Genomic DNA, 25,830 nt, shown 5'->3' with positions numbered 1-25,830 from the left:
CCAGTGTTGCTTTTGGTGATATAACGCCTTTTGGCAGTTCAGTGCTGTCTATCTGCACAGTCTGTCCATCTAAAGTAGCAGAGCATGAGAAGCTGATCTCCTAAGGGAACTCCAGCAATATCGACAGGCTTGATTGACATAAAACCAGTCTCTCTCTTTCACCTCCACTGAACTCTTAGAGTAAATTCAGGGCCTGATTGAAGAGAGATAGGGCTTTAGCCATTGACTTCCATGGGAACAGAATTTGAACACTAGCAACTACTGCCCTCTCCTAAAGCAGCCCTGAATATCTTGGCAAATGCTGTTTAGAAGCACTATCAATTTGATCTTGCTTCCTTCTCAGGAGTGAAAGCCAAGTTCAGGGCTATTTATGTCTTATTAACTAGAGCAGGCTTTGGATGGGAACTACAGCAAGCATTTAAATCTTCTTGAAAAATGGGTTATGTCTTAATGAACCTTGTTCAGGTTAAAGCTGTTATTTATTCTTGATATTTGTATTTGTTACTGTCAGGTAGAAGTCAAAGAAAGAGCAGTGCCTTCTATCTTGAAGAGTTTATCAGGATGGAATAGCCTGAAATTTGTCTCAAGTGAATCAATTCTCACTCTTCTGACAGGAAAATACCAACAGTAGATTTTCCAGATATGCTTCAAAATACCACACATGCTCAAAACTTTGAGGATGTCAAGAACCATACAAAAAGATGTGCTTATCGGTTCAAAATATGAACATCTACAGATACCCAAATTACATTTTCTATTAAGTCAGCAGTACGAAAGGTGAGAGAAGAGGCAGGGACACAGGCATTTATTTTCAGTCAGTGTGTTCATGAAGAGGAAAAGGAGACGAGTAAAAATGCCGTCCATAAATTGAAGAGTGTCTGTCTAGAATGGAAGAGAGCAAAAGCAGAAAAAGTTTAAAAGATTCCCCTTTTTCCTTCCTCCCCTTCTGAAGTATTTGGGGGTAAAATATCCCACTTCTGCTGCAATCCTTTGATATTATTCATGTAATTTGATATTGTTTGAATAGTTCCTGAATATTTTCTTTTTGAATGATAACCATAGTACCTAACTGTGATTTTTTTTTTTGTCTGAAGTAAGTTTATTATTTTTAAAGCACTTCTGACGTTTCATGAAACCATTGAAAAAGAATTCTACTTAGAAGTAGTTTTGCTGATACAGTGGAATAGGATATGCTCTTTCTGGTATCTTCTGTTATTATGTATTTGATTAGTAAGAATGATGGTACTAACGTCAAATATTCATGTGCATCTGATCTTGCAAAGCCTAGAGAACCTTTCTTACAAGGGATTTCAAGAGCACTCAAGTAAAGCAGAGATTTGAGTTCTTCTGTTTACTTAGAGCAACGTGTTTGAACTCCTAAGACACCATTACACTCTACCTTATGTCCTGAAAGAAGAGAGATTATTAATTTGATTTCTTTATATTTTGAGTTTGGTTACCATAGTTGTCGCCAGGTGTAAACCATTAAGACCTACACCACTTCAGGGCTAATAAGATAATTTTCTTTCTTGCTGGATGTAATATGCTATGTGCCTGTGTTTTTCAAAAAAACCCCCAAACAACCCCATCTTATCTGGACTCTGTCTTCCTGTCAGAACATTTTCTTTTGATCTTTTTTTGCTTACGTTAATGTTGATCGACACAGATGGACTTTTTCTCCAGAATTCCCCTCAGTTTGCTGTAGAGGACTATAACCTCCCATGCAGAAACTTGCCTGTGAAAGGCATGGTACTGTTGTCCTTTTCCATCTTCTTCCCTACCTCCTGAAAAGTCTGTACAATGTTTTTCACTTTTTTCCTAGGTGGGGGGGTGTAAAGTTGTTTGGCAATTTGTTCAATCTCAGTCAACTTTAGGAAGCCCCAAGTTAAGAAATAAGAGGTTGTCAGATGGTAATGCTGGATATTGGGAAGTCCAGAAAAGCAACAGCTTCCTATTTGTGGTTGGCTTATATATAGAGAGGATATGTAGTAAACCATATGACTTCCTAGCTTGCTCAACCACATCATAGTATATGGGCTAACACCACATGTGTACATTAGCAGATGATCATGGCATATGTAAACATCCAACATGCAGATTGTTTTTGCATGCTTCTCCTAATGGTATAGTATGTTGCTTGATAGTTGTTCAGTGCTTAAAACAAAAAACTTTTGAAGCTTCAGATGTGACGTTTAATAGGTCTTTCTCTAATGCTGGCTTAGCACCTGCTCCTCCCTCACAGTCACATCAAAGTGAACTGTAAGTAACTGCTCTGAAATCATGCAGCATTGCACTGTGGAGTAAAACTGGTGAAAGTGCAGGGCAATCAGCCCTGTAAAACCTCTCCATCTGCAGAAAGAATCTCCACAGCCACCTGGATGCTTTTAAACCTTCATTATTTTAAATTTAAAATGGTTGGCTGAGCATTGCTTCTACCAAAATCTGATTCAATAATCGAAGTCAGAGGTGGGGAAGGACCTCTGGGGTCACACAGTCGAGCTTTCTGCCAATAATGGATTGTTCCCTGCAGTTCAGTTTCTAGTGACCTTGGAAATTACTAGCCTGGTAAAATGGTAATGAAAAAACAAAGCTGTTAAAGCTTCAGAAGTAGCCAAAGTGATGCTGTCCCAATGAGAAATTGTGGTTTTGATGTGAGATTCTCTACGTGCGCTGCTCCTTGGTTGCACTGTTGAAGTTGTCACAGTTTTAATCTACGCTTTCTGTCCCCTTTTGAGCTGGCTGTAACTAAGAGGTTGGGGGAGGTGAACTTGTTTTAATATTATGCAAACTTATCTCATCCTTCGACTAAATCATTATTTTTATTACAAATAAATAAGTCAGCAACTTGACTAATCCCCTTACTGCAACATTTCCTTCAAGTCCCTGCACTTTTATTTTTTCAACATTTCTAGCTTCCCAGAAACAGGAAACAAGGAGAAAAAAAACAGTTTCTTGCCTTTTTCCATCAAAAACCCTGGTTAATTAGCTAAAGCCTCTACTTTTCATGCTTGGGAACCCAAAAATTCCTGAAGAAATTCAGATGCGACACATCATTTTTAGATTTCTTTCAACCAAGCCAATATTGGTTTACTTATCTGTTGATGTAGGCAATAAAGGACAATCTTGACATACACCTAATGAAGTGGGTAGAAATTGGCCCCTCTTTTAAGAAGGAGGCAGCAAAGGCAAGCTCCCACTGGCAAGCTAATTACAGTTTGGGCTGAAAATGGTTTAGGAGGCTGTTAAAAGCTGGGTAAACGGGAAAAGATCCCAAGACACAAAGTTCCCTTCCTGTTGTACCCATTTGATGTGTGGTAATTTCTTCACTAGGGGGCCCTATTGTGAGCTGCCTTTTGGGGTGTGCGGCTCTGTGAATATCCTTTCTTCCTGGGGCTCTGGCCCCCCTGACTATTGTATTCACACACACCAGATCTCAGTTGGAGAGGAAAGGGGTTTTCTCAGCTGCCAACTTGCTTAAAAGAGGAGTTAAGAGGAAAAGAAAGCTAATTGGACTGTGCTTGGCAAAAGTCTCTATTTTAGTCTGTTTATTCAGATTTTTAAAGGATTGGGTGCCGAGAAACACAGAAATAGTGAGAACACTTATTCCTTAAACAGGTTCTTGCGAAGTTTTTACAATAAAAACAGAAAGCTGCTTTAGTAAAGCAGTGTTTATCCTTGCACTAATGCTGGTCATGGATACGTGTCTAACTTAGCTGGAACTAATGCCTGACTTTACTATTCCACTACAGCAACTTAACATTCTGCGTAGGCTGATTATTTTTTCAACAATATTTGCTAAATTCTTTTAAGGGCTGCCAGTATATATTTTTTGAAGCTTAGTTAATAAGAACAGCTGCCAGTGGAGTCGAGGCTAAAAGAGACAAAAAATATCTGCAGAAGGCAAGATTTTACTTCAAAAGATTGGTATTACAAAGCACTACTGTTGCTGGTATAATCACTTTCTTTGGGGGGGATGCTAATATAGACTGGGTTTCTTGTCTTCACAGCCCCCACTGAGCCTTTGCTGTGCAAATTTGCTGATGGAGGGCAAAAGAAGCGTCAGAATCAAAGCAAATACACACAGAATGGAAGGCCGTGGCCCAGAGAAGGAGAGGTAAGTGCCAAGCAGCAGTTATTTTCCTGGGGTTTGGCAGAAGCCAGCTGCAGACCCTGGAGGTCTACCTTTCAGGGCTATGAAGAAATCACGTTGCACACAAAATACAATAGTTTCATACAGAAAAAAGTATATAAGCAGGGGTGAGAGGGAGGCTTGTAATAATGTGCGGAGTGTAAAGTTACAGGAAAAGAGAATTTCGGAGCTTGGTGTGGAGCTGTGCACAGCTTTGTCCCACTGCAAGCGCTCTGTCAGCAGCCGGACCTGAGCCCAGTATTCTCTCACTGGTGTGCCATCAGCACTCGTGGCATACCTTTTATAAACCTCAAATCAATTTACACTTAAGCAACTTAACAATGTTATTTCCTCCCTATAGTTCCTGGTGATCAAACAACATCAGGTAATAGGTGGGTGGTTACAAAAGGGAGAGATGCACTTGCACATCCAAATGTAAAAGTTTGCCAGAAGCTTAACTGAGCTGGGGTCTTCATTCTGTCCAAGACAAAACAGTTCACAGTAGCCTCAGCTCCATCATGTGTACAAACTTAAAAAAAAAAAATTCCAACAGTTCTGCTGCAAATAGTCTGTTACTGGAGTTCCCTTTCTGTGTACTTGTACATGCAGTGACTCCAAATGTGGGTGAAATAAGAAAGGAATTTGTTTGTTTACTCTTCTTGAATGTTATTATAGGATAAAGACACTTGAATAAATGAGGTAGATCTGGTCATAGTACCTCCTTATGCATGATTATAGCTACGAAGGCTGAAGGACTTACAAGTATTTCTATCCTAAACACCTGCTCTTTGTGTTTATGATTTAGACTTCAAGGAAAAAAAAGTACGTTGCTCAGTTGTGACCCACTAGAATACAAGTTCGTGGGGTTTTTTTTCTTTTGGGGTTTTTTTTTCGGTGGGTTTTGCTATATTTACTTCAATTTTACAAAGCAAATAAGCAAGAGAACTATTTGGTATTTCTAAGTTAGGTGTTTCTAGAGAGTTTCTACTTTTTTGTAACTACTTGATTTTGTTAGCTGATATTTTTCAGACCATTAGCTTATGATATACATACTCTAGCACAATTGGTGAGCTCCTAAAACAAACAGAAAGGCCTCTTGAAAGCATAGAAATTTCTCCCTCCAGCAAGGTGGTGGTTGTATACTGTTCCAACAGCAATGCTCCAAAATATTTTTAGCTTTGTGGGCTGAAAGTGCCAGTGTGGCAGCCACATTTGCTACAAGAGATTGCAGAAGTCTCCAAAGATTCATTGCAGTCTCTTATGTCATATGTCTCAAAAAATGGACACGTCTTCTTAGGAGCCATTATGGTTTGTCATGTTAAGGATCCACTGAGGAACAAGTGCCCAAGAAGTACTTCAAGCGGTAGACTCAGGTCATCCTATACAGAGCTTGAAAAACAAAGGACTATATATAGGAGACAATAATAAACACTCAATAAGGTCAACAATCCATATTTTAAAGACCTTTAAATCCCCATTTAAATAGTAAATGCCATCATAGCTATTATCTCCACTGTTCTATACTTCCTTCAGTTCAAATCAATAAACAAGAGAACATAAAGCCAACAAGCCACCATTACGCCTGTGGCCTCAGGGCATCAGCTTATTACGTCGTACTTAGTTCATTTGCTGCTAGTGTAGTGGCTCATATTAAGCACAGTGATATCCCTGTGACCTAGAGGCAGGGTGTGGTTGGTGTGTTTATAGTATTAACATTTAAAAACTAGTTTTCAGTGCAGGGAGACATCATTCCTTATTGTTGTTTGCAGTCAGCTACAGAGCTGTTGTCATGGTATAATCTACAAGTGTGGGAAGATTGTAAAGATAGAAACTCAGAAATATTTCAGGCTAGGAATGTGCTCTGTTTTCTTAGATTTTCTTAGATTTTTGCTGTTTACTAACATCTGGTTAATACCTTGCTGTACATTGGACATTTACTATTCAAAGCATCAAAGACAAGAATGTATGTTCCCTTTTAGGGTCACTCATTTATTAGATTTCTTCCCCACCGTTGTTAATTTTCTTATTTCCAATGTAAAATCCTTCTGTGTAATTACTCTTATATTTTATATGCAATAGGGTTTTTCTAACTCTTTGTCCTTTAATGATCTTACTCTAACCATGATGTACCATTCAGTTGTTCTCTGTGTCACAGCACTCGGGTAACCTTCCTACAATTATTCCTGTCAACTTTAATTTCTTGAAAAAGGAACAGGCAGTGAGTAGTGAGAAATAATTGATATATGACAAGTGTCATAGTTCTGATTACAAATGGGATCTGGAAATATTCCCTGAACGTCTGCTTTTTCTTGGTTTCTTCCCCAAAGAAAAGCATTGAAATAGTGTCCAAGAGATTACTCCCTCAGTATTTCCACCCTGGCCAAATCCTGTGGTATCTAGATCAAGATATATTTGGCTATGGTTCAGATAAGCCTTTGCATTCTTGAACACTTATGTGAAAGGCATTTCTAAAACTTCTGAGGTTTAACCAGCATTAGCACTGAGCGTGCGTGACTATTATTGCTTGGAAGGACAGACCCCAGAGAAATGGCACTAACAGTTCTGTCACTGGCCTCAAATTTGAGTATGCGAAGCAGAAACAGGCAGCTGTGCCCAATACTCTGCTGTAGGGGGGAAATGGCAGGAGATTTAGTGGGGAGGAGCAGGTTTTACTTCTCTGGGCATGCTGTTCTCAGAGGTTTTGCTCTTTTATGGAGAGCTTCTGGGGAATTTTATAACAGAGGATTACTTTTTTTGGTAAAGTTTTCAGGCCGTACTGCAGAATGTAATAGAAAATCTTATTCCTATCATACATTTTTGTAGATTGCTTCTATAGAAATACTTCAGTTGGCTGTTAAATTGGCGAACCTTTTAAAGTCAAGTCTTTAGGAATACGCTCAATTTCTCTAGGGCTTTTCAGGGGCTTTTTTTGGTACGTGGTTACTTGGCCAGTTGTAACCAGGGAAGAATGCCTGACCTTGAATAGCACTTTCTAGTCCTTACCCTTCCACTCTTGTTTGAAGCCTCAGGAAATACTCAGCAAATTTACTGAGGCATTTGACTGAGGATTTGTGATGGCTGACCAGTTCTGGACTAAGGAGCCGAGAGCTTAGATTACTGATGGCTTTGTAAAAGGCTGTCAAATTAGGCATCTAACATACAGGTGCAATAAATGTACAATGAAACCTGCAAATGTTGGAAATATTTGCAGTGAAATTCTGGCCTAATAACTGAGTTATTAGTTTAATTTTTTTTATTTCAGGATAGTTTTTTTCTGAGTCACACCAGTTTAATTCAGCACTCTGTTTTGAAACTTGCCCTGACAAGATCATGTTGAGATGGTGATAGAGTGTAATCATATTCAAAATCTGTCTGTAAAATATTTGATTTAATTTACCTCTGAATTGCAATTGACAAGTCTAGAGGTGGGTGACATTTCTCAAAAAAAAAAGCTCATTAGCTGAAAATGCATCTGGGGAACCAAGAGTAGTTACAAAGTGAGACCAGATTGAATTAAAAACTGCAACTTAAATTTTACAACATAATCTTTTATTACAGATTTACTGAAACTTTGTTTTGGTTATTCCAAAATAAAATCTTTTGATAGGGGTATTTAAGAGAGGGTTTATTTGAAATTTATCTGGTAGAAAGGAAGAAATCTCACATAAACAGAAAACAAATGAAATGCTTTGCATCAGCTCAAAATTTATTATTGTTTACATTCCTCTAGAAAGAACAGTTCTAGAAATGGTAGCCTTTCTATACCTGGTCAGCCCAAGGTGATTAAGATTTTTTTTACAGTCACAATATTTTGAAACCTTTGATACTTCATTTGCACGTTTCTGTAAAATTTAGACCATTTAAATATTTGCGTTGTCTTTCTTGCAAGAGAATATCACCATTACTGTATTGGTGCATATATCACAACAGTGACACGCACCATCGAATGTGACCCCCTTGTCATTGAATTTGGTCTGATGTCTATAATGATATTCAATAAATGCCACCAAGAATTCTTCTATTGATTGCTTTCTTGCTTCTGTAATCTGGGTTACATTTTTGTTTCTCAATAGCCAAGAGGTTAACCTCTATTTCCTCCCCTTCCCCTTCTTCCTCCTTTCCCCCTTTCTCCGCTGTTTTCTTTCAAGATCCGTTGGTGAAATGTCTAAAGAATTAAACATGTTTTTAATTCTTTCTTAAAAAAATAAGATGACCTAGTAGTTTGGGAATGTTGCTTTTGTTAACAGTTTCTCTTTTTATCTGCTACTCGTTACAATTTTTTCTAATGCAAACAGTAATTTAGAGAGAAAAACATACAATAGGTAATTTGAGAGACTTCCCAATTTTTTTGTAAAGTCAGTACCAGTGAAGGGCTGAAACAGTTGATCCTGGTGCCAGTTGTCCCTTCTTTACCAGCAGCAGGCATTTAGAAATGATTAGTAGATCTGTGCAAGGCCCATTTATAACTCAGACATAGATTTCTTTTTATGCTTCCAAGGAGATAGGCATTACTTAGTTGTGTTCCGTAATCCTCAGTGTCTAGGGCTGATGTATTTTATACCTAGACAAACAATTTTTCCTTTTCTGTGGGAGACAATTTCCAGGCCTGTCCAGATATGCAGTAGTACCCTCATATGCAAACCATGCACAAAGACATTTACTATATATTTAGTGTGCGTGTAGGTTAGACGTTGGTCAGTATTTTGCATGCTTATTTTCAGTGAAAGTGTAGTTTAGCAAAGAGAGGAATTGAACCTGAAGAGAAGCCTACACAGAAGGAGAAAGTAGAAGGGCAAAAGGTAACTGGCAAGTAAGTGAAAAGATACAGAGCAATGAGTTAGAAATTCTTCATGACACAAGACTGTCATTGTGGGCAACATTTTGAAAAGGTGCCTAAGTAGCACAAATACCAAAGACCAGCTTAAATGCTTGGATTTTGAGCTTCTAAAGCACATAGAAATGTTTTAAAATAATGACCTATATCAAATCACTGTCCCTGAAATTAGGATTTTAAAAGGGACCGGTTTTACTCATAATAAGGGCCATGGTTTGGTTAAAGTAGAATCAGGACTCTCTGAGATTCGTTTTCCTAGTTTTCATTTTGGCTTTGGATTTCCTTCTGCGGTGAAAAACGTCATGCCATTTGCCCCAGAGATTTTCTTGCAGTTGGGTTTTTCTCCAAATTATGCTGCTACGACAGTGTTTTCTTACGCAGAGTAAAAGATGTTGGAGACAGGGGAAAAGGACGTATCTTTTTCTGCACTCTGCTGTATCCCCAACAGATATTTGGTGGGCTGTCATTTTCAGTAGTGCTGCAAGCCATCCCTGGAAGTCTTCCCAACTCACTGTAACACACACATCTAGTGTGCAGATGTGACTGTAATCCACAGCTGACTTAACACTGGATCAGACCGATGGCAAAACGGGTGAGCCAGATCCCCAAAAGCAGATGGTTCGTAGAACTGAGGATGGCAAGGTTAAATATATGAGTTGGCTGTAGAAACAGAATAATTATATTGTATTATATATGTCTCTATGAGGAGGATATTATCCTCATTTTTTTCTTTTTAATTTTTGTAAACTTCAGCACTTCTCTTTTAACTCATCAGATAAATTGAAGTGGGAGCAAAGTGACTCAACACCAAGAACAGAAGCTGTGTAGATCAGACTTCCAGTCCAGTTCTGTAGGACAAAAAGGGTTTCTTGTCATTCATTTGGATAGCTGAACTTGTCATTGTGTTTATCAGCTCAACCTCTGACCTTCTGAAGTTCATGAATCACTTCCCAAGTTTGACCTCAATATGATATATTTTTCTCTCCACAACCACTTTTTTCTCAGAACTTGCAGCTGCTTAAGGAGCACACATCACTGGGAAATGCTCCATTTCTTTCATATGCATCTATATATTTAAGAGGTGTCACATTTACATCCTAGATTTCTCCTTCTCTGAAAAAGAAAGGTTTTTTATTCAGAATTAAATTCAGAAATATTTCTAGTAATGTGGAATATTTCTGACAGAACTGTTTAAATAATCAAAGGAAGGAACTCTGCCAAGTTAACTTTACTGCTGACTGAGCTTATTTTATTAAATCAGTATTCTAAACAAATCTCATTTGCGTTGTTGGTTTCTTCCCCCTCCTCTCTCTTCCTTCTTCAAAGTGTTTCAGTCAGACTATCTGCTGTCAGGGCACAAGAGATCCTTGTACTGTGATGCGTGGCAGATATTAGCGGTGGTAACTTATCTTCTGGTCTAACTCCTACATTGGTTCGTGGCAGAAATCCCTTGAGTCCTAGGGTACAACCTTATTTTTCCAAATCTCACCTGAAGAAGGAGAAACCCAGGGAGCCTCCTGCTTGGAAAACCCACCACATCAGTGGATTTCACCCCTTTTTAGTCTGTAGGCTTTTACAATTTTTTTTCCAGTGGGACTGTGGCCTCGTGCACAGTTAGAAATCCTGCGGTGACAGCAGCCTTGCTTTGCGCGGGTGCTCCAGCACTAGGCATAGGCTGGCCAGAGCAGGTTTGAGGAGATATGTGGAAGATTCACCTCTGAGGAAGAGGCGTAGGACATCTCTGTAGTAGGTCAATATTATGGTGAATTTTTGCACATAGCGAGGGAAAGATGCGTACACTTGATGGAAGGTGATATGTTGGTGAAGCTGTTTGTGGAAGCTACTTCCCAGCAGCAAAGAAGATATCATGCAACCTAAGATTTGGTCATTTATAGATACTTCTGTTTGCTGGAAGACAGTTACTGGGCTGATAAAGGTTGTTATTGTGAGAGTTCAGAGAGATTTGGAAAAGAAATTATAAACCTACTTTACTTCACATGATATTGAAGATGTGATCATTTTTTTAATAATCGCTCCACAGCTTAATAATTTCTTTGAGAGATTTACAAATCCAATTTACATAAGCAATGCAAATGTGATGGTCTAAGAGTCTTTTTAATGAGGCAAATGTGCTCATTTATGTTCAAATCATAACAAAGAGAGGGAAAAAAACAGAAACAGAACACCTTGTCTTTGCCCATAGAAAATTTTTCACAGTAAAGTGTTTAACAAAGGCCTTCAAACTTCCTGGGGGAACCCTTGCCTTCCAGAGGCTTTCTGATATTTCCTGCACTTTATTGAAGAAAAGAGTCTAAATTTGAAGAAAGGTGCAGACTGGGTCTCTTGTTATTAGAATCTCTTTGTTCACCATTGTCAGTAATTAGAAAACTGCAGCAACAAAATAGCAAAAATCTCCATTCCTTTGTCTTAAGTTCAGACACTTCAGTAAAAATAAGTGATAAGTAAACACATATGGTTTAAATAGTCTTTTTTAAAAAATCATTATTTTAAGCAAGCTGGTTTTATTTCGGTGTCACTTATGACATTCTGAACACACCAGTAGAGTAATCATTGAGAATGGTCTTTATTATTATGTGTGGGACCGATAGCAGATATCCCTTTTTTTTCCGATTGCTCTAAGGAATTGCATGTTGAAATGTTGAGGTGCAGGATTTTCATTCAGTAGCTGAGTACCTGTCCATTATCTGGCTGAGCAGCATAAAAATTCTGTGGTTCAGTTGTTCCTTCATAGAAGATTTATCTGACAAATATTTTCCTGAAGCGGTGTTCCATCATCGGTGCCACTCTCTCAGGTGGCATTTCATCAGGAAGTGTCACTATCAGAAGAAGGAATAAGACCCTGTCCTTCCACTGAAACATGAACAAAACAATAGATGAAAAAACCTGGAAGAAAATACTCTTCAGCACAACTGAGGACTGCTATAGAGGCTTCAGCCAGTGCCTCAGTATAGTTAATACCATATTAAGCACAGTGACAACTATAATCAGTACTGTTTTTGACAGAATAACCTGGACCTCTATCGTGTGGAAGTCTGAGGCCAACCCTAATATTCTGTATTTGGTATTTTTGGAATTCCTGTTTGTGTGCTATGGAGGAAAGTGCAGACAATTTTCCAGTAAGTTATTATTGCTCATCAGTTTTTATTCCTGATGAATGAGGATGCTTCAGACCATAAATCTTTCACTGGTCCAGGCTAACTGTTGCCTCTCCTGGGCTTCCAGCCAGCATAATTTTGTAGGGAGGAATTACACAACTTGATGAGAAAGAAGTAAATAGTCCTCTGTTAGCAGCTATTTGAAATAGCAGCTGTTTAAGGCTATTCAGCAATGGAGGATATTAGCAATATTACTGGGCAAACTGTAGGTGGTGTACCATATGCATGTATTGCCACACGCTGTGTCGTATTTGTCTAATGTGAAACTTTCATTTACTGGCAAATGTGATAGTGATATTTATAGTGGTCGCTGTTGAAGTACTTGAACAGATTCTGGTAATCTGTCACTGTGCAGTATGGATATGGAGCGTGGATAAGGAGATGAGTGTCTACCCTTTCATATTTTGTACTCGCCAGGCCCACAATGGTGTCCCTTATTCCTAGTGGCAATAATATGTAATAGACGTGCTGCTAATATATAGAGAACGGAGTACGTGCAGTTTGTCTGCACGCACCCACACGCAGGTCTGGGGCATGATGGGGTTGGAGGGCAAGCTGAGGGTCTGCGCACGACCGCGTGCTCTCACATCAACTGAAAGCAGCGTCAAAGCACGTTTGCAGGTCTCGTCTGGACACTGAGCGTTGTTAGGGCTCCAGTGAAAGAGCTGCTGCAATTTATCCTTTCTGCACCCTCATACTTAGCTGTGTCAGAGAAACTAAAATAAGAGCTCTCCCTCCCTTGTTGCCACTCTGTCCCCAGGTCACACTAATGCGAGCTGTGGTATATAGTGGGCTCTGATCCAGACAACTCCAGGACCGTTAGATCTAAAAACTCCCTTATTTAGAAAGCTTGGATCTCTCCTTTCCTAAGGGATTATAAGGGTTTCTTTTCTTAGTCTTGAGTAGATGTGTGATGAGATGTTAAAATGTCAACACCTTGATGTATGGAGAATATCTTAAGTTATTTTTAAGTTTTTTAAAAAATTGTTAGAACTAATTTTTCTGTCGCTCTATGGCTTGTACATACTATTTAAGCTGTCTTCACTAGCGCAGGAATATAAAAAGAGAGCAATAACAAATTTTACAAGTGTTGAAAAGAGAAAGGAAAATAAGAGAGGATTTTTTCTCTAAAATGTATTGCAGACAAAATATGTTTATGATATTAAAGTTTTATTGGCTCTCTTTTGGGAGGAACTGTATACATTTCCATTAGTAATTAATGCAACCCCACCAAACCCCATAATATGGTGAGAATGTGTAAGACATAAGAATATAAAAACAAGTAGACCATCCCTTATGATTTTCTAAGCTAGTTTATTTTTTACATCAAAACTAGCAGTGGTTGTAGTCACCCTAGATTTGATTCTTTGACATTTTAAACTTGCAGAAGTAGCCATTTTTATTTTTCTTTGTATGAAATGACTGCATTTTAAAAAAATAGCCATGTGTTCTTGGCCTTAGTCTCCTGAATTATCTTTTGCTTGGGAGATAGTACATATTTTATTAAAACAATGGCATTTTCAATAAGCAAAGCATTTGCCCTAGCATCTGCTTAAAAGAATAATGAGAAAAATATACAAATTTAATAATGACATGAACTTTCTTTTTGGCTACGTAAGGTAATGTGAAGCCTACCCTTTCAGATTAGAAATTCATTTTGGCCTCTGGAAACTTGGACCATCTCCTCTTAGACCAGCGTGCAGCTGCCGGGCTAACCTGGCTCTTCCAGGAGTGCTGCCTGCTCTCTGCCTGCTCATCACCAGAGCGTTTACCCTGGCTGCTCACCTGCCTGCATGGGAGCCAGCCAAGCCCAAACGCTTTCCTGATCTGTCTGAGCAGCCATCTGGAAGGGGACAGATGCCATTATTCAAAAGTACTTTGGTAGATGGGTCCAGGGGCATTAAGAGCTCCCACTAGGAGCGTGGACCCTGCTGCACAGTTAGTAAAGCACCTGCCCTTGAAGCGAATGCTTCTGTCTCCTGTCTCAGGCAGCGAGCATATGGTCTGTATGACAAGCAGAGAGAAATACAGTGTGTTGGGGTGGGGGGGTGCCATGGCCATTTTTCAGCTGCTCCCAAAGGGAGAGGAGCGCTTTGAGTAATGGGGGCCCTCTCCTCTCTCCTAGCCCTGCACAAAGGGAAGTGTCTTCCCATCTCCTGGTAGTGTCTTACACTGGAAAGTATTTCATGAAGGGAGGAAGAAAAATAAGGAAGACAAAAAGTCAAAGCAAATGCAGTGTGTGGGAGGAGAGATTATCAGTCCCACGTCTTAAAGTGGATGCTGGGGAAAAAGCTGGTCCTTCCCACATGGTCCCGACTGCAGTCTTGGAGCATAAGGTGGGGCAGGGAATTCAGTCTCCAGCCCTGCTCTCTCCCTGCCTTTCCTGCGGTACCTGCGGACATGTCTGCTACTGATGGCGGTGGTGACGGTTGTTAACTGGACGCTGTTTTGACACTGCCAAATCCTTTCACACAGGTCACCATCTGCTTGGTGGTGAACGGCAGTTGAAAGGCTCTGTGTAGCCCATTAACAAATTCTTTTGCTGTCCAGACCTCTGAAGTATTTTAAAAGCCCTGTTTAAAAGCTCGAGCACTTTTTTTTTTTCCGGTTGGTCTTTTCTGCTTCACAGCCCACTTTTTGTTTCTTGTCTCATGGTAATGAATTAACTGTAAGTATGAGTGACACCCTGGGGAAATGGTAGACTGGGGTCACGCAGGGTGTGGCCTTTGTAGGAAAGATGAGACTCCTTCCTGAGAAGATCTCATCAAGCTGGCTTTAGAATATTTACCAACTACCTGTCTCACAGACAACAGCAGGATTTGGCCCTGTCTTGCTGTAGTGTGCAACCAGATGTAAATGCATTGATCTCAGTGGAGTTATTAACTGCTACTGGTGCAACAAAAACTGCGTTTGGCCTAGATGTTATGGAGAGATGACAACCAACATACTGATCAGGTCTGTTTCTCTGGGATCTCTCAGGCAGGGGAGGTAGCCAATCTGTCCATGCTGCTTTGGACCATCTGAGTTTCCCTGGAGAATTTAGATTTCCATCTAAGTTGCATTCAGTTTTTATTCATATTGGCTTAGAATATGTTTAACGTCTTTTTTTTTTGTCTCTTTTTTTTTCTGCAGTAATAGTAAAAATCTGTTTTTCTTCCCTAACTATGTGCAGGCTGGCATGGCTTTGACTTACGATCCAACAGCTGCTATTCAGAATGGGTAAGGAATGCATGTTTTCTTATGCCTCTTTAAAAATTATTTTGAATGCCATCTTCTGTTTTCTCTTTCTGTGGTGAAACTTACTCAGAAGCAAATTCACTCAGTTGTATTTCGTCTGAAGCATGTAATGCTATATTGTCAAGCTCTTCTTTTAGTTTCCCTTTTGTTTTTATGCCCTCTTGTTTGTAATATCCATTTGAATGGGAAGTTGTTTTTCGTAATGATTTCCATCTCTATTTGGCAAATGCTAGTGAATGTTTTTTTAAGCTCTCTCTGTCATGAAATGGAAACCAGTAAAGTTTCCCTTTACTGACTTAGCTTTTGTTAAAATAATCATTGAAGATTCCAGCGTATTTTGGATAATAGAGCTGTTACTTCATGTGGGGTTCTCTCTACGGGCTGGCTGGCTTCCATAGCATTGTCTGAATAGAAATGCCAAATAGGGAGAAAGCCTTAAATTAGTGTGTAAGCAGATGGGATTTAGGGGTAAAATTCTGAGCAGCACTCTTCTTCATTTCTCAGCTACAGTTTGCCGACACAAAGAATTGTAACTTTTTTTCAAATTTAGCAGAGAAACTACATCATCGTATTATTTACCTGCATGATTACATTTCCAATTATTTCATGAGCTAGAAAAACAGAGCCTTGAAATCTAGCTATCCTTTCAGAGAGGTTAACAACAATTTGAAGAGAAGCAGGAGGTTCAGCCCAGAACTCTTTGACAGTCACTCTTTGATCAGAGAGATGTTTGATATGATTATCAAATTCCATGCATACTCCCATCTGTGTTCTCCAGCTGAAGGGGAGAATGTATTGATATAGGTGAGAATGGGTTTATTTGTTAAATATTTGTTAGGGCACTGCTAGTTGAAGCATTTAGGAAAAAAACTAACATTCCCAGTAGTTTAAAAAAAAAAAAAGGTCAATTATAATAGTATATTTTGCTTAATTGCCCTTTACAAGCAGTAGTTTTGTAGGACTCGTGATATTCCCATGTTGTGGAGGAAGCGGCCAAACCAGAGCAACTCAGAAAAAAGAGGGGTTTTGCACAGTTGTGATTTCAGAATCCTCTGGTTCTGTTTCCCTGTTCTGACCTCCCAAACGAGTCTTTCTCCTCTATCATCATACTTTTCAGTTGGTAACACATTATAGGCTATAAATAAAACCATCACTAGTTCATAATCCACCAGTGTTTTATCCGGACAACTGGCTTTTATTTCAAAGGAATTCCAGCATGTCAGTTGCATGAATGTTTTGGAAACTATAATTTGAATGATCCTTTGAGATTAATATCATTTTACTTCAAGAATAATTTTTTTGAAATTATTATCTCAGAATCAGACATTATTTGTATCAGAGAGTACCCATGCTCCTCAGGTGTTCAGGCTGCTCGGATGGTTTGGTCACTCAATTGTTTGAACATGCTGTCACTGATCATTTGGAAAAGAAATAGTACCCAATGGAGAATTTCAGCTCTGCAGTTTTTTAAATATTCTTTTATTTGAAAAGCATGAAATAAACTACAGCACTGCATATCTGTCTAAGAGTGACAATTAATTACCGCTTTGACATATCTCTTCTTTCTAGAGTGTCAAAATATTTTCAATTTCATCAGGACAAAACCATCTCATCCAAAATGCTCGTATGGTGAGGTCTTGATTGTATGCAGTATCATGAGGAGAAGCTCTTACTATGCGGAAAAAAAGATTTGTCCACCAAAAGTTACACAACTGCTGTTCCATCCTTTGGTTGCACCTTTAAAATGCTGTCACCTGAGGATCACCAGGACCCTTTGGTTACACAGTTTCTTTTTAGCTCCCTAGGCATTCACTTGATAGTCTCTACATATCCTGTAGTTACAAATTTTTACTATTTTTCATAAATCTCTTCACTTGCAAGTACAATAAAAATGTAGCTCATGGGTTTTGTTTTAGCTAAGTCTGGGAGCACCTCGATGCTTTGCTTGTAAAATGTGCAAATGCCATTTGTTGCTCACAGACACAGCACGTGGGTATCATAGCAGGTGTGTGGCCATGGTGAAAGAGAGTCAAAGGCTCTCAAGCACTATGAAGTAAAACAGGTTAACTTAATAGTCGGTGAAGAGGCATTAGGCAAACACATTGCTCTCCCTCACAGTGAGGACGGTCTGGAAGTGAGCACAAAGCTGCTGCTTGCAGCCCTCTTGTGTTGATGGCGTGCTCATACCCACCCTGTGGGTAAAATGCTGCATAATACTTTGCAGTAAGGTGGACGAAGCAGCTAAGGTTTGCATGGAGCAACGTTACCCAAAGGTCTGTAAAACAAAGACCGCTTCCTTGCAGCAGGCCTGTTCGGTGCAGTCAGGTTAAGCGGGTGTTGACCCTGCACACAGCTCAGGCCTTGTTGGTGTGCTGTGACAAGCATGGGTCGCTCAGTCCTTTGGGTGCCCAGCAGCATGGAGCTTAGTGAACTGAGGCTGGAGATTGGAAATGTAAAGATACCCAAGCCAAGGTGAAGATTCAGGTGAGGTATGAATTACCAATAAAACTTAAAAAGCAAGATTGACTGCACATGCTGACGTCTATTAGAGTCCTTTATAGGGTTGACAGATGCATTTTGATGCATGAAAGTTGCTAAGTCCACACAGGATTATATGGAGGATGAAAGCCTACTAGAGAGACGTGTCTCTGCAGGTGTTACAGAGTGGTATTTAAAATCTGCAATTCCTTAAGAGGCATGGATTATATTAGATTTTGAGTTGGGGCGTAACAAAACCTCAGGGAAGAATCTGGACTCTTGTATGTTGTCCAGATGAAAAGGTGGGTTCTCATTGCTCATGGTGTAGTACTATCACTTTTATTACTGTATAACTGCGTATTTGCCTTGAAAATCTATAGCAGGAATAAAACAAAAGAGAGTGAGAGAGAGGCTTTCACTAAAAATAGCTAAGATTTTTTCCCCACGAAGGAATAGATAATTTTCTTCTGAGTCTATTACGTTGTAAAGCTTGATTCTCCATTTCATTATATTGTTTTTATGCCCATGTAACTCTGTTTAAGCATCCAGTGGAGTTACATCAGCGTAAAACTGGTATAATGGAGTGGAGAATCCGGCCAGTAGTGTACCATAGCACTGCAGTATGAGTTACTGAAGATGTGGTAACCGCACACTTCAGTAGATAAGCTCTTTCCCCCGCCAATCTCTCTGCGACTTTTTTGTTTTATAATCAGTCTTTTCTGAATTGCATTTACAAAGGTACTCAGGTTTTATTTTGGGAGTAGTGTGCCTGTGGTAATATGCTATTTATTTTTCAATTTGTGATATTAATATTGTTTTAGTGGTTTAATGCACTCATACAAAGAACAAAATAGAGCTCTTGTTCTTGTACTGTAAGGATGCTCATTTAAAATGTTCCTGAGGCTTGAGTCCTCCTGGCCATTTGACTAAGATTGCGATGTACTGTATCAGTTTAATATCTGATATCTGGGGGACTATACTGTGCATTTGCTGGCCAATGGGCTCAATATTCAGATAGGTCTTTTTCATCTCAAACATCTGACTCTCCGGCTTATTGCAACAGAAAATTGCTGCCTTGATAATGCTTGGTAATACTCTTACATTATGTGAGCCCCAGGATACTATTTATGAATCTAACTTTTTCAGTACTGCCTGCAGGCATGAGGCACGAGCAAATGGTGTTTATTGCAGCGCAAATAGGGTCTTGCTCTTGTGCAGATTCTGTGTGGAAGCTTGCACATTCCCCCATAGGATGGGAACCATATGGATTTTTTTTTTCTATTTTTTGGCAGGGAAATAGCGACCAGACGCTACAGATAATGCAGTCCCCAAATGCGGAGGGAGGGTTGATGTAGGAGGGGAGTATGTGCTTTGTCTGTTAAGCAACAGAAACTGTTCTTAAAGCATTGCCTGTGTTTGCCTGATGATGTACTGGGAACGTGGTTCTTTTTAACATATCTTAAAAACATTTTCTTTTGAGCCCTTTATACAGTCCACTTCATGAACATCCAGGAACATCTTTTTGCCTCCTAGTGATGAGTTTTCCCTGTGCTTATGGAATCTGGGCATGCTGAAAACGTCTATTTTTAATACAAGGGCAATGTCCATTTTGCCTCATCCCGCCACCTGCCTTTCTATGCTTTTGCTTCTAGCATTGCAATTGCAGCTGAGGAGCAGGGACACTGACTCACACCTGCAAAAAACTGTATGGGCCAATATAAGGATGCAAACCACATTTGTGGAAAATGCAGCTGAGCCTTTCGGACAGCTCTCCTTAGAGCCCACAGGTCAACTACCACAAAGCCTACAGCTCTCAAAGTACCATACCAGAGGCTGTACATTTTAATGCCAGGAAACTTGGGGGTATAATTGAACAATATATCTAAAATGAGTCAAAGCCAGTATAATTTATATCTCTTTCCACTCCTCTTTCCGATGTACATATTCTGATGACTGAGAATCCTGTATTCCCTTGGACTTACTTACAACACGCATTTCACCTCTCCCTGAGCCTAGGAAAAAAAAAAGGGGGGGGGGGAAAGCCTAAGATCAAATATAGCAAGGTCAGCAGCTGCAGATCTTGTTGGGATGCTGTAGGGTTCACACCAGAGCAGGCCACTCTTGCATTTTTGCTCCTCCTGTCTTTTTTTAGGTCCCCAGCATGTCACTTATGCCAATTACATATTAGGACATGAGCCTATTCGTATGTAAAGGGATTTTGGGGAGATGCCTCTGTATCGCATGGGTGAGAGCATGTTGAGCCCTCTTTGTGAGCGGGCCTTTCCAGGGTGGTACATGGCTGCAGCACTGTGGCAGGTTGAGTATCCCGTGCCTCGGGGAGGCTCCACTTGAGCCTGTCCTCAGCAGGGCCACCCCTGTCCTCACCATACCACTGTACTTCATGTGTGGCAGAGAGGCCTTCAGAATATGCTTGTTCAGTTCTTGCTCTCTTGAATTCCCTCATGCAATATCCAAATACTTTTCTTAGATCCCTTTGGGCACAAGGGACACTGTGGCAGGAAGACAAACCTTTCTCTCTGGGTATAAGGGACTCCTGATTGCAAAATGTTTGGCCTATACCCTGTCACAGTGACTCAGATTGTTAAACTTGATTTATTATTATTAAAATTGAAATACATGAACTGGATTTTCTCACGTTGTCATTTGCTACGTCAGATTTCCTCCCCTTCTCTTCTTTGACACTCTGGTGCATGCATTTTCACAATATAGCTGACTGTCCTGGTAGTATGTTTTATTTGATGCTTGTTTGAGAGCATTCCAAACTGCGACAGATAAATGGTATTGGCAGGGGTGTTGGAAGGGTTGTATTTTTCACATTACCAGAGTGTATATTCTACAAGCTTATGTACTATTCAGATAACTGCATCTCTAAGCTGAAACTGAAATGGTTAGCTGTCTGTCAAGTTCTTGGCTTAGCACACATTTTCTGTAAATTTGGTAGCATTTGCGGGGATTTATTGGAGAGTTTATTCCAAAGAGTCAGCATTACTTCCAAATGGAAAGTTGTTTGTCCCCTGTGCTCATCTTTGTCCGAGCAGTTCATACGCGGTATTAAGTATGAGTGCAGCATCAGTGCCAAGCTGATGGACAGAATGAGAACAGAATGAACAAAAATATGTTGTTTTCTCAAAAGAGTTTTGTTTTTACACTGTCCTTTGGTTCAAGAGGTTTATATGTATTTCTATTACACATTTTACCTATAGAGTGAATTCTATCAGTCTGCCATTGACTGTTTTCAGTTGCCACACACAGCATTTCTTACTTCATCCACTTAGCAACAGCATAGCCAAAGTGATTTCTGGTTAACCTTGATGTGGGAGAAGACCCCTGTAACAGGACTTAGATAACATATGCATCATGCTAATGCCATAGATGAACCCAGCTAGTGCTGTAAAAATCCTTTCTCCCCTGATGTTGTATGAACTTAATGCTTGATACAAGCAGTGGGATACAAATGCCTCTAAGTTCTCATAATAGGATATATATAAAATTGGGCAAAGGCACAGTTTTAAAATAGTCTCTGTGCGAGCATTGTAAGGGCAGATAAATGTTCCTAAAATAGCAATATATTTCTATTAAACAAAAAATCACTCAGACGCCACCTGCTGCTTTTGGCATTTTAAATTCTTACTTGGAATAGAGAGCACAAATGATTGCTTCTCTGTTTCCCTCTCCCCTCCTAACTTCGAATGTTTCCTCCCAGCCTTCAAAGACGGCAGCCTGTTTTTCCGAGGCTATTGGTTGGATGAAGTCGGTGGTTATTTGAGCCTGCATCCAGCATGAATGCATCCAGTCTGAACTAGACTGATTAGTACTAAATCCGGGATGCCAGGGCGATCAGGAAATAGAGCACTTGTTTAAACACCAGTAATGATTTTTTTTGTTGCATGGCTCTCATGGAAAGCTACTGTTGATTGCCTCAGCGTGGGGAGAAAAAAACCATAAAAAGACAGGGAGTGCAATCCGTTTCACTGTTACAGAGGCACCATATGTGCAAAATCTTCTGTCACTCGTAAGATTGGTGCACGCTATATGAGAAGGATCTGCAAGGGGTTTAAATCGGACAAGAGAACACTGCACAGGAGTGTTTCTCTCTCTTGGAGTCCAAAATATCAGCATTTTGACAGCTGTAAGACCACAAACATTCTTTTTTTAAGCAATTTTATTTTTCTGGCTTACAGTTAAAACTGAAAAAAGGACAAATGCAAAAATCTTGACAAGCACACACATACTAAGTACTTACACAGTCCACCAGTAGTGATATTTTCCAAGTGATAATTTTATCAATAATCATTAACCCATGGGGAAGGAAAAGAAATATAACATTTATTACCATCAAGCAAGAGATAGTGCAACTTTTGTTCATAGTATGCAACAGTGGAAATAAAAACAACTAAATCTGAGATTTTCAGTGCTGCCTGGGGCATTTAGACTCATAATTCATGATACATTTCACCACAAGGTGGATTTTTTGCTCTCTGCCTAGATGAATATGAAAATTTCAGCCAGAGTTTTTGTAGCCACCCTTTAATAAAATAATTCAGGCATGTATATGGAATGTGTTATTCTCAGCACTGAAGCATTAAGATCTGAAAAGAAAACAGTACCTCATGTAAAAATGAAATCAGTAATATTGTCTTCGATATCACGTAAGAAATTTCTTTTCACTAGCTAGCACTCTGGAAAATCAGCTGTCTTTGCATTTCAGATAATTACTTCTTGTATCATGAAGTTCTATATTTGTGCTAGTTGAAGTGAAAAAAATACGCTCTGTGTAAATATTCCTCCTCCTTTCCATTTTCAAGATCTGTTCAGTGGAGCCATCACATCTTCTTTATTGTGGTTTTGGAAATAGATGGACATAATTACCTGTGTAGACTCTTTTTGTCTTTGCCTGGAGGCAGTGAATTAGTTAGTCAGAGCCTAGCAGTCGAAAGGTTCAAAAAATCTTGCTTTTGTTCTTTGTTTGCAGATTTTATTCCTCACCGTACAGTATTCCAACAAACCGCATGATTCCACAGACATCAATCACGCCATTCATTGCTGCTTCCCCTGTCTCTACATATCAGGTACGTCAGATTTGCGCTTGTCTACTATGTTTCCCAGTTAATTATGTTTTGGATATGGATGAAAGCAGAGAGTATACCACAGAAAATTGTGTGAGTGCTTGTGCTCTTGAGTCACACTTTAAACAAAAGGCTTTCTAGTAGTATTCAGGTATCGTTTGGTGTAGGGTTTGAAGTGTTTCCTGCATTCTTTACACTAGCAATGAAAGCCACTGTAATTCTTTCTTATTTCAATCAGCTTCTCTAGTAAATATTTTGCTTCATTTCCAGTTGACAACAGCGGAAGCTTATCATTCTTATTGAAATGTTTTGTCATTTTGGCTCCCCTTCATTAGCCAAAAGTTTTTTTAAATGTGTTTTTTTATAATTTATGTTGACTGCAATGTATTTTGACCTTTTGACTTCAGTTGTATTTGCTCCAGTAACAGCATCCTTTAAAAGCGCTCATTTTTATCCAATAATCCCTGACAAAGCAAGTTACTTGAGGATAGCTGTCCTCATATCCTTCTTCAGTCTCCCACACGTTTTGTCGTTCAGAATTTCTCCTTTCAGCATATCCCTCACAGATCTCCACTGGGAGATTATCGCCATGCTCTGTCTTTCTGAGATGGAAGTCAAAACCAGGTTGCATAGTTTTATCATTAGCCATTCTCTGGGAACATACGAGTTCACTCTGAAGCTGGTCACTGGCTATACATTCTCCCATTTCAGTTATTTCTCTCCGATAGCATCAGCGTTCTTCCAATCCTGGGTCCTACCTGAGATAAGCTACCCAAACTTGCAAAGCTGCATGGTGGGTTGTTCTTAATGTTAGGGTTGGTTTGTTGGGGGGGGGGGGAGGTGAGATGGTATGCTACTGCTTGCAGGTAATTCTGGGAGGTTGTGCTTACACTTACTGTCTTTTAAACTTGATCTTCAAAGATAAATTATTCTTGTAATTTTCTTTTGTGTTATTTAATTTTAGATGGCTATGTAACACTTGCGAAACAGAAGTTGTTTTGGTGAGATAAATTCAGTAAATTTCAGTAAATGGCAACACCAAAGAATTGTCAGTGCCAGAGACATACGAGTGCAGCTCACATGCACTTTTCTCAGTAGCAAAGCTGGCTTAAGAGTCATATCTCCTCCCTCTTGTTCAGGCCACTGAATTCAGGCCACGCAGCCACTTATTCCCATCACTGCTCCACAGTTCACAGTTGCCCCCTTCTCCCATCCTGACTTGAACCATTGCATGCATTTGCACCAAAAACGTTGATTTTAATTTTTTTTTTTAACCCATATCATTCTTGGTAGATAGTTTGCAGTGTAAGCCCAAAGGCGTTTGCCCTGGCACAGAGGAGGAACTGCAAGGGTGCAAGAGTGGGAGCAATGAACAGCAGCAAGCTGTGGCAGCTCTAATATATTTTAACTAGTGGGGATTCACAACAGAAAATTTTGTAGTAGAGGTGTGTTTTGCATGTGTGCATGCTGGTTTTGGTTCTAAAGATGTTTCACTGAACTTGCTTTTCAACAAAAAATCTACTTTGATTAACTTCAGCAAGTGTTGAGGCACACAATTATACAATTAATTCTCATCACTTGCTTCATGAACAAAATCACAGGGCATCTGGAGAATCGGGACCTTGTAGTTTTCTCCTAGTCATCCCTGCTCATGCTTAGTCTGAGATGCCACGTGCCCATCTCTGTGAGTTTGGGGATAGCTAGTGCTATACACAGCTATATTTTGTGTACTTCCTGTGTGTTGTGGTGCCCAGACTGATGCAAAAGGAAGCTGGGATACACAGTTCTTGGGGTTGAGTCTGAGTTATGATAGCATGTGGGCCATTCACGCTTAGCACAAGAGGGAGTTACGGCTCAGAGATGCCACCACAAATGCGCAAAAACTCTGTAATGCATTTAATTGTTAGTAAAATTGGTATATCCATGGAATCTGTTACAAGGCAGAACAACAAAGAAAGAGTTTAGTGAGGCATATAGAGTTCTGGTGGGAACAAACCCCGCAATGGCCAAGGTAAGAACTTATCCTGGGGCGCAGGGACATCTTAAGCCAGCTTTTCCGTGGAAGCTTTCAATTAGAATAAGCTTCAAAAACTCTGAATTAGATCTGCAGTTCTTACTGAAAATGGAATAAATCATTCTGGGATCTCTGAAAATGTTATACCTTTGAAAGTTCATACAGATACTTTTGAAAATAAACTTTGAACATTTTATGTCTCCTGCACTGTTGGTTGGATGACATGTTCATGATTATATTGATGAATGAAAACAAACAATACAAATGAGAAAACGGGACAACATGGAATATTGAAGACTGCTTTATGAGATATAATGGTGTGGATCATAGAAGTGGTGCAATCGCTCAGACTTCTGACTTCGGTAGAAAACGTTATCAAATGAAATTTAAAAGCTTTTTCCTTTGTCAATAACTTTATGAAGCATAAGTGAATTTTGTGTTGAGTTACATGACTTAAGTCTTTTGCCAAAATTAGCTCTGTAGTTATAATAGAATATTCTCAAGTAAATCTTCGAGTTCTGTTTTAAACTTTACTGTGCTAATTAAAAGTATTTGATATGCAGGTCCAGAGTACTTCATGGATGCCTCATCCGCCATACGTTATGCAACCAACAGTAAGTGGATACTTGCTTATATCCAGCTAAAAGTGCTTACACTGTAGCCTCGCTCTGCTTGTCAGCCACATTAAAGTCCTAGGTGATGTAAGAGCAGCCAACTGCTCCCTTTGACAAGAGCCCTCCCCTGTAAAGATTCTCCTTCTTTAAGGAGCACCATTTGATTTAGTGAAAAGGGGAGGATGGGTGATGTGTTATCTAATTGCATTGATCATAAGAGAATAACAAGCTCTAAAGTGTTGCTTCTGAAGCTTTGCTTTA

General features: G+C 39.5%; 1 protein-coding gene across 1 annotated transcript in view; it reads left to right on the top strand.

The window, feature by feature from the left end:
• Nucleotides 1-25,830, top strand: part of RBMS3 (RNA binding motif, single stranded interacting protein 3) — a 452,729-nt gene that overhangs the window by 366,718 nt on the left and 60,181 nt on the right. The window contains exons 7-10 of the mRNA XM_009324176.1: nt 4,008-4,114; nt 15,312-15,358; nt 22,848-22,944; nt 25,519-25,569. Coding sequence (XP_009322451.1) covers nt 4,008-4,114; nt 15,312-15,358; nt 22,848-22,944; nt 25,519-25,569 — 302 coding nt within the window. The remainder of the gene's footprint in view (nt 1-4,007; nt 4,115-15,311; nt 15,359-22,847; nt 22,945-25,518; nt 25,570-25,830) is intronic.

This window comes from Pygoscelis adeliae, unplaced genomic scaffold (genome assembly GCF_000699105.1).
Source record: "Pygoscelis adeliae isolate BGI_AS28 unplaced genomic scaffold, ASM69910v1 Scaffold25, whole genome shotgun sequence".
NCBI classification, from domain to species: domain Eukaryota; kingdom Metazoa; phylum Chordata; class Aves; order Sphenisciformes; family Spheniscidae; genus Pygoscelis; species Pygoscelis adeliae.
The sequence above is the reverse complement of the archived record's forward strand: the minus strand, read 5'-3'. Positions and strand labels throughout refer to the sequence as shown.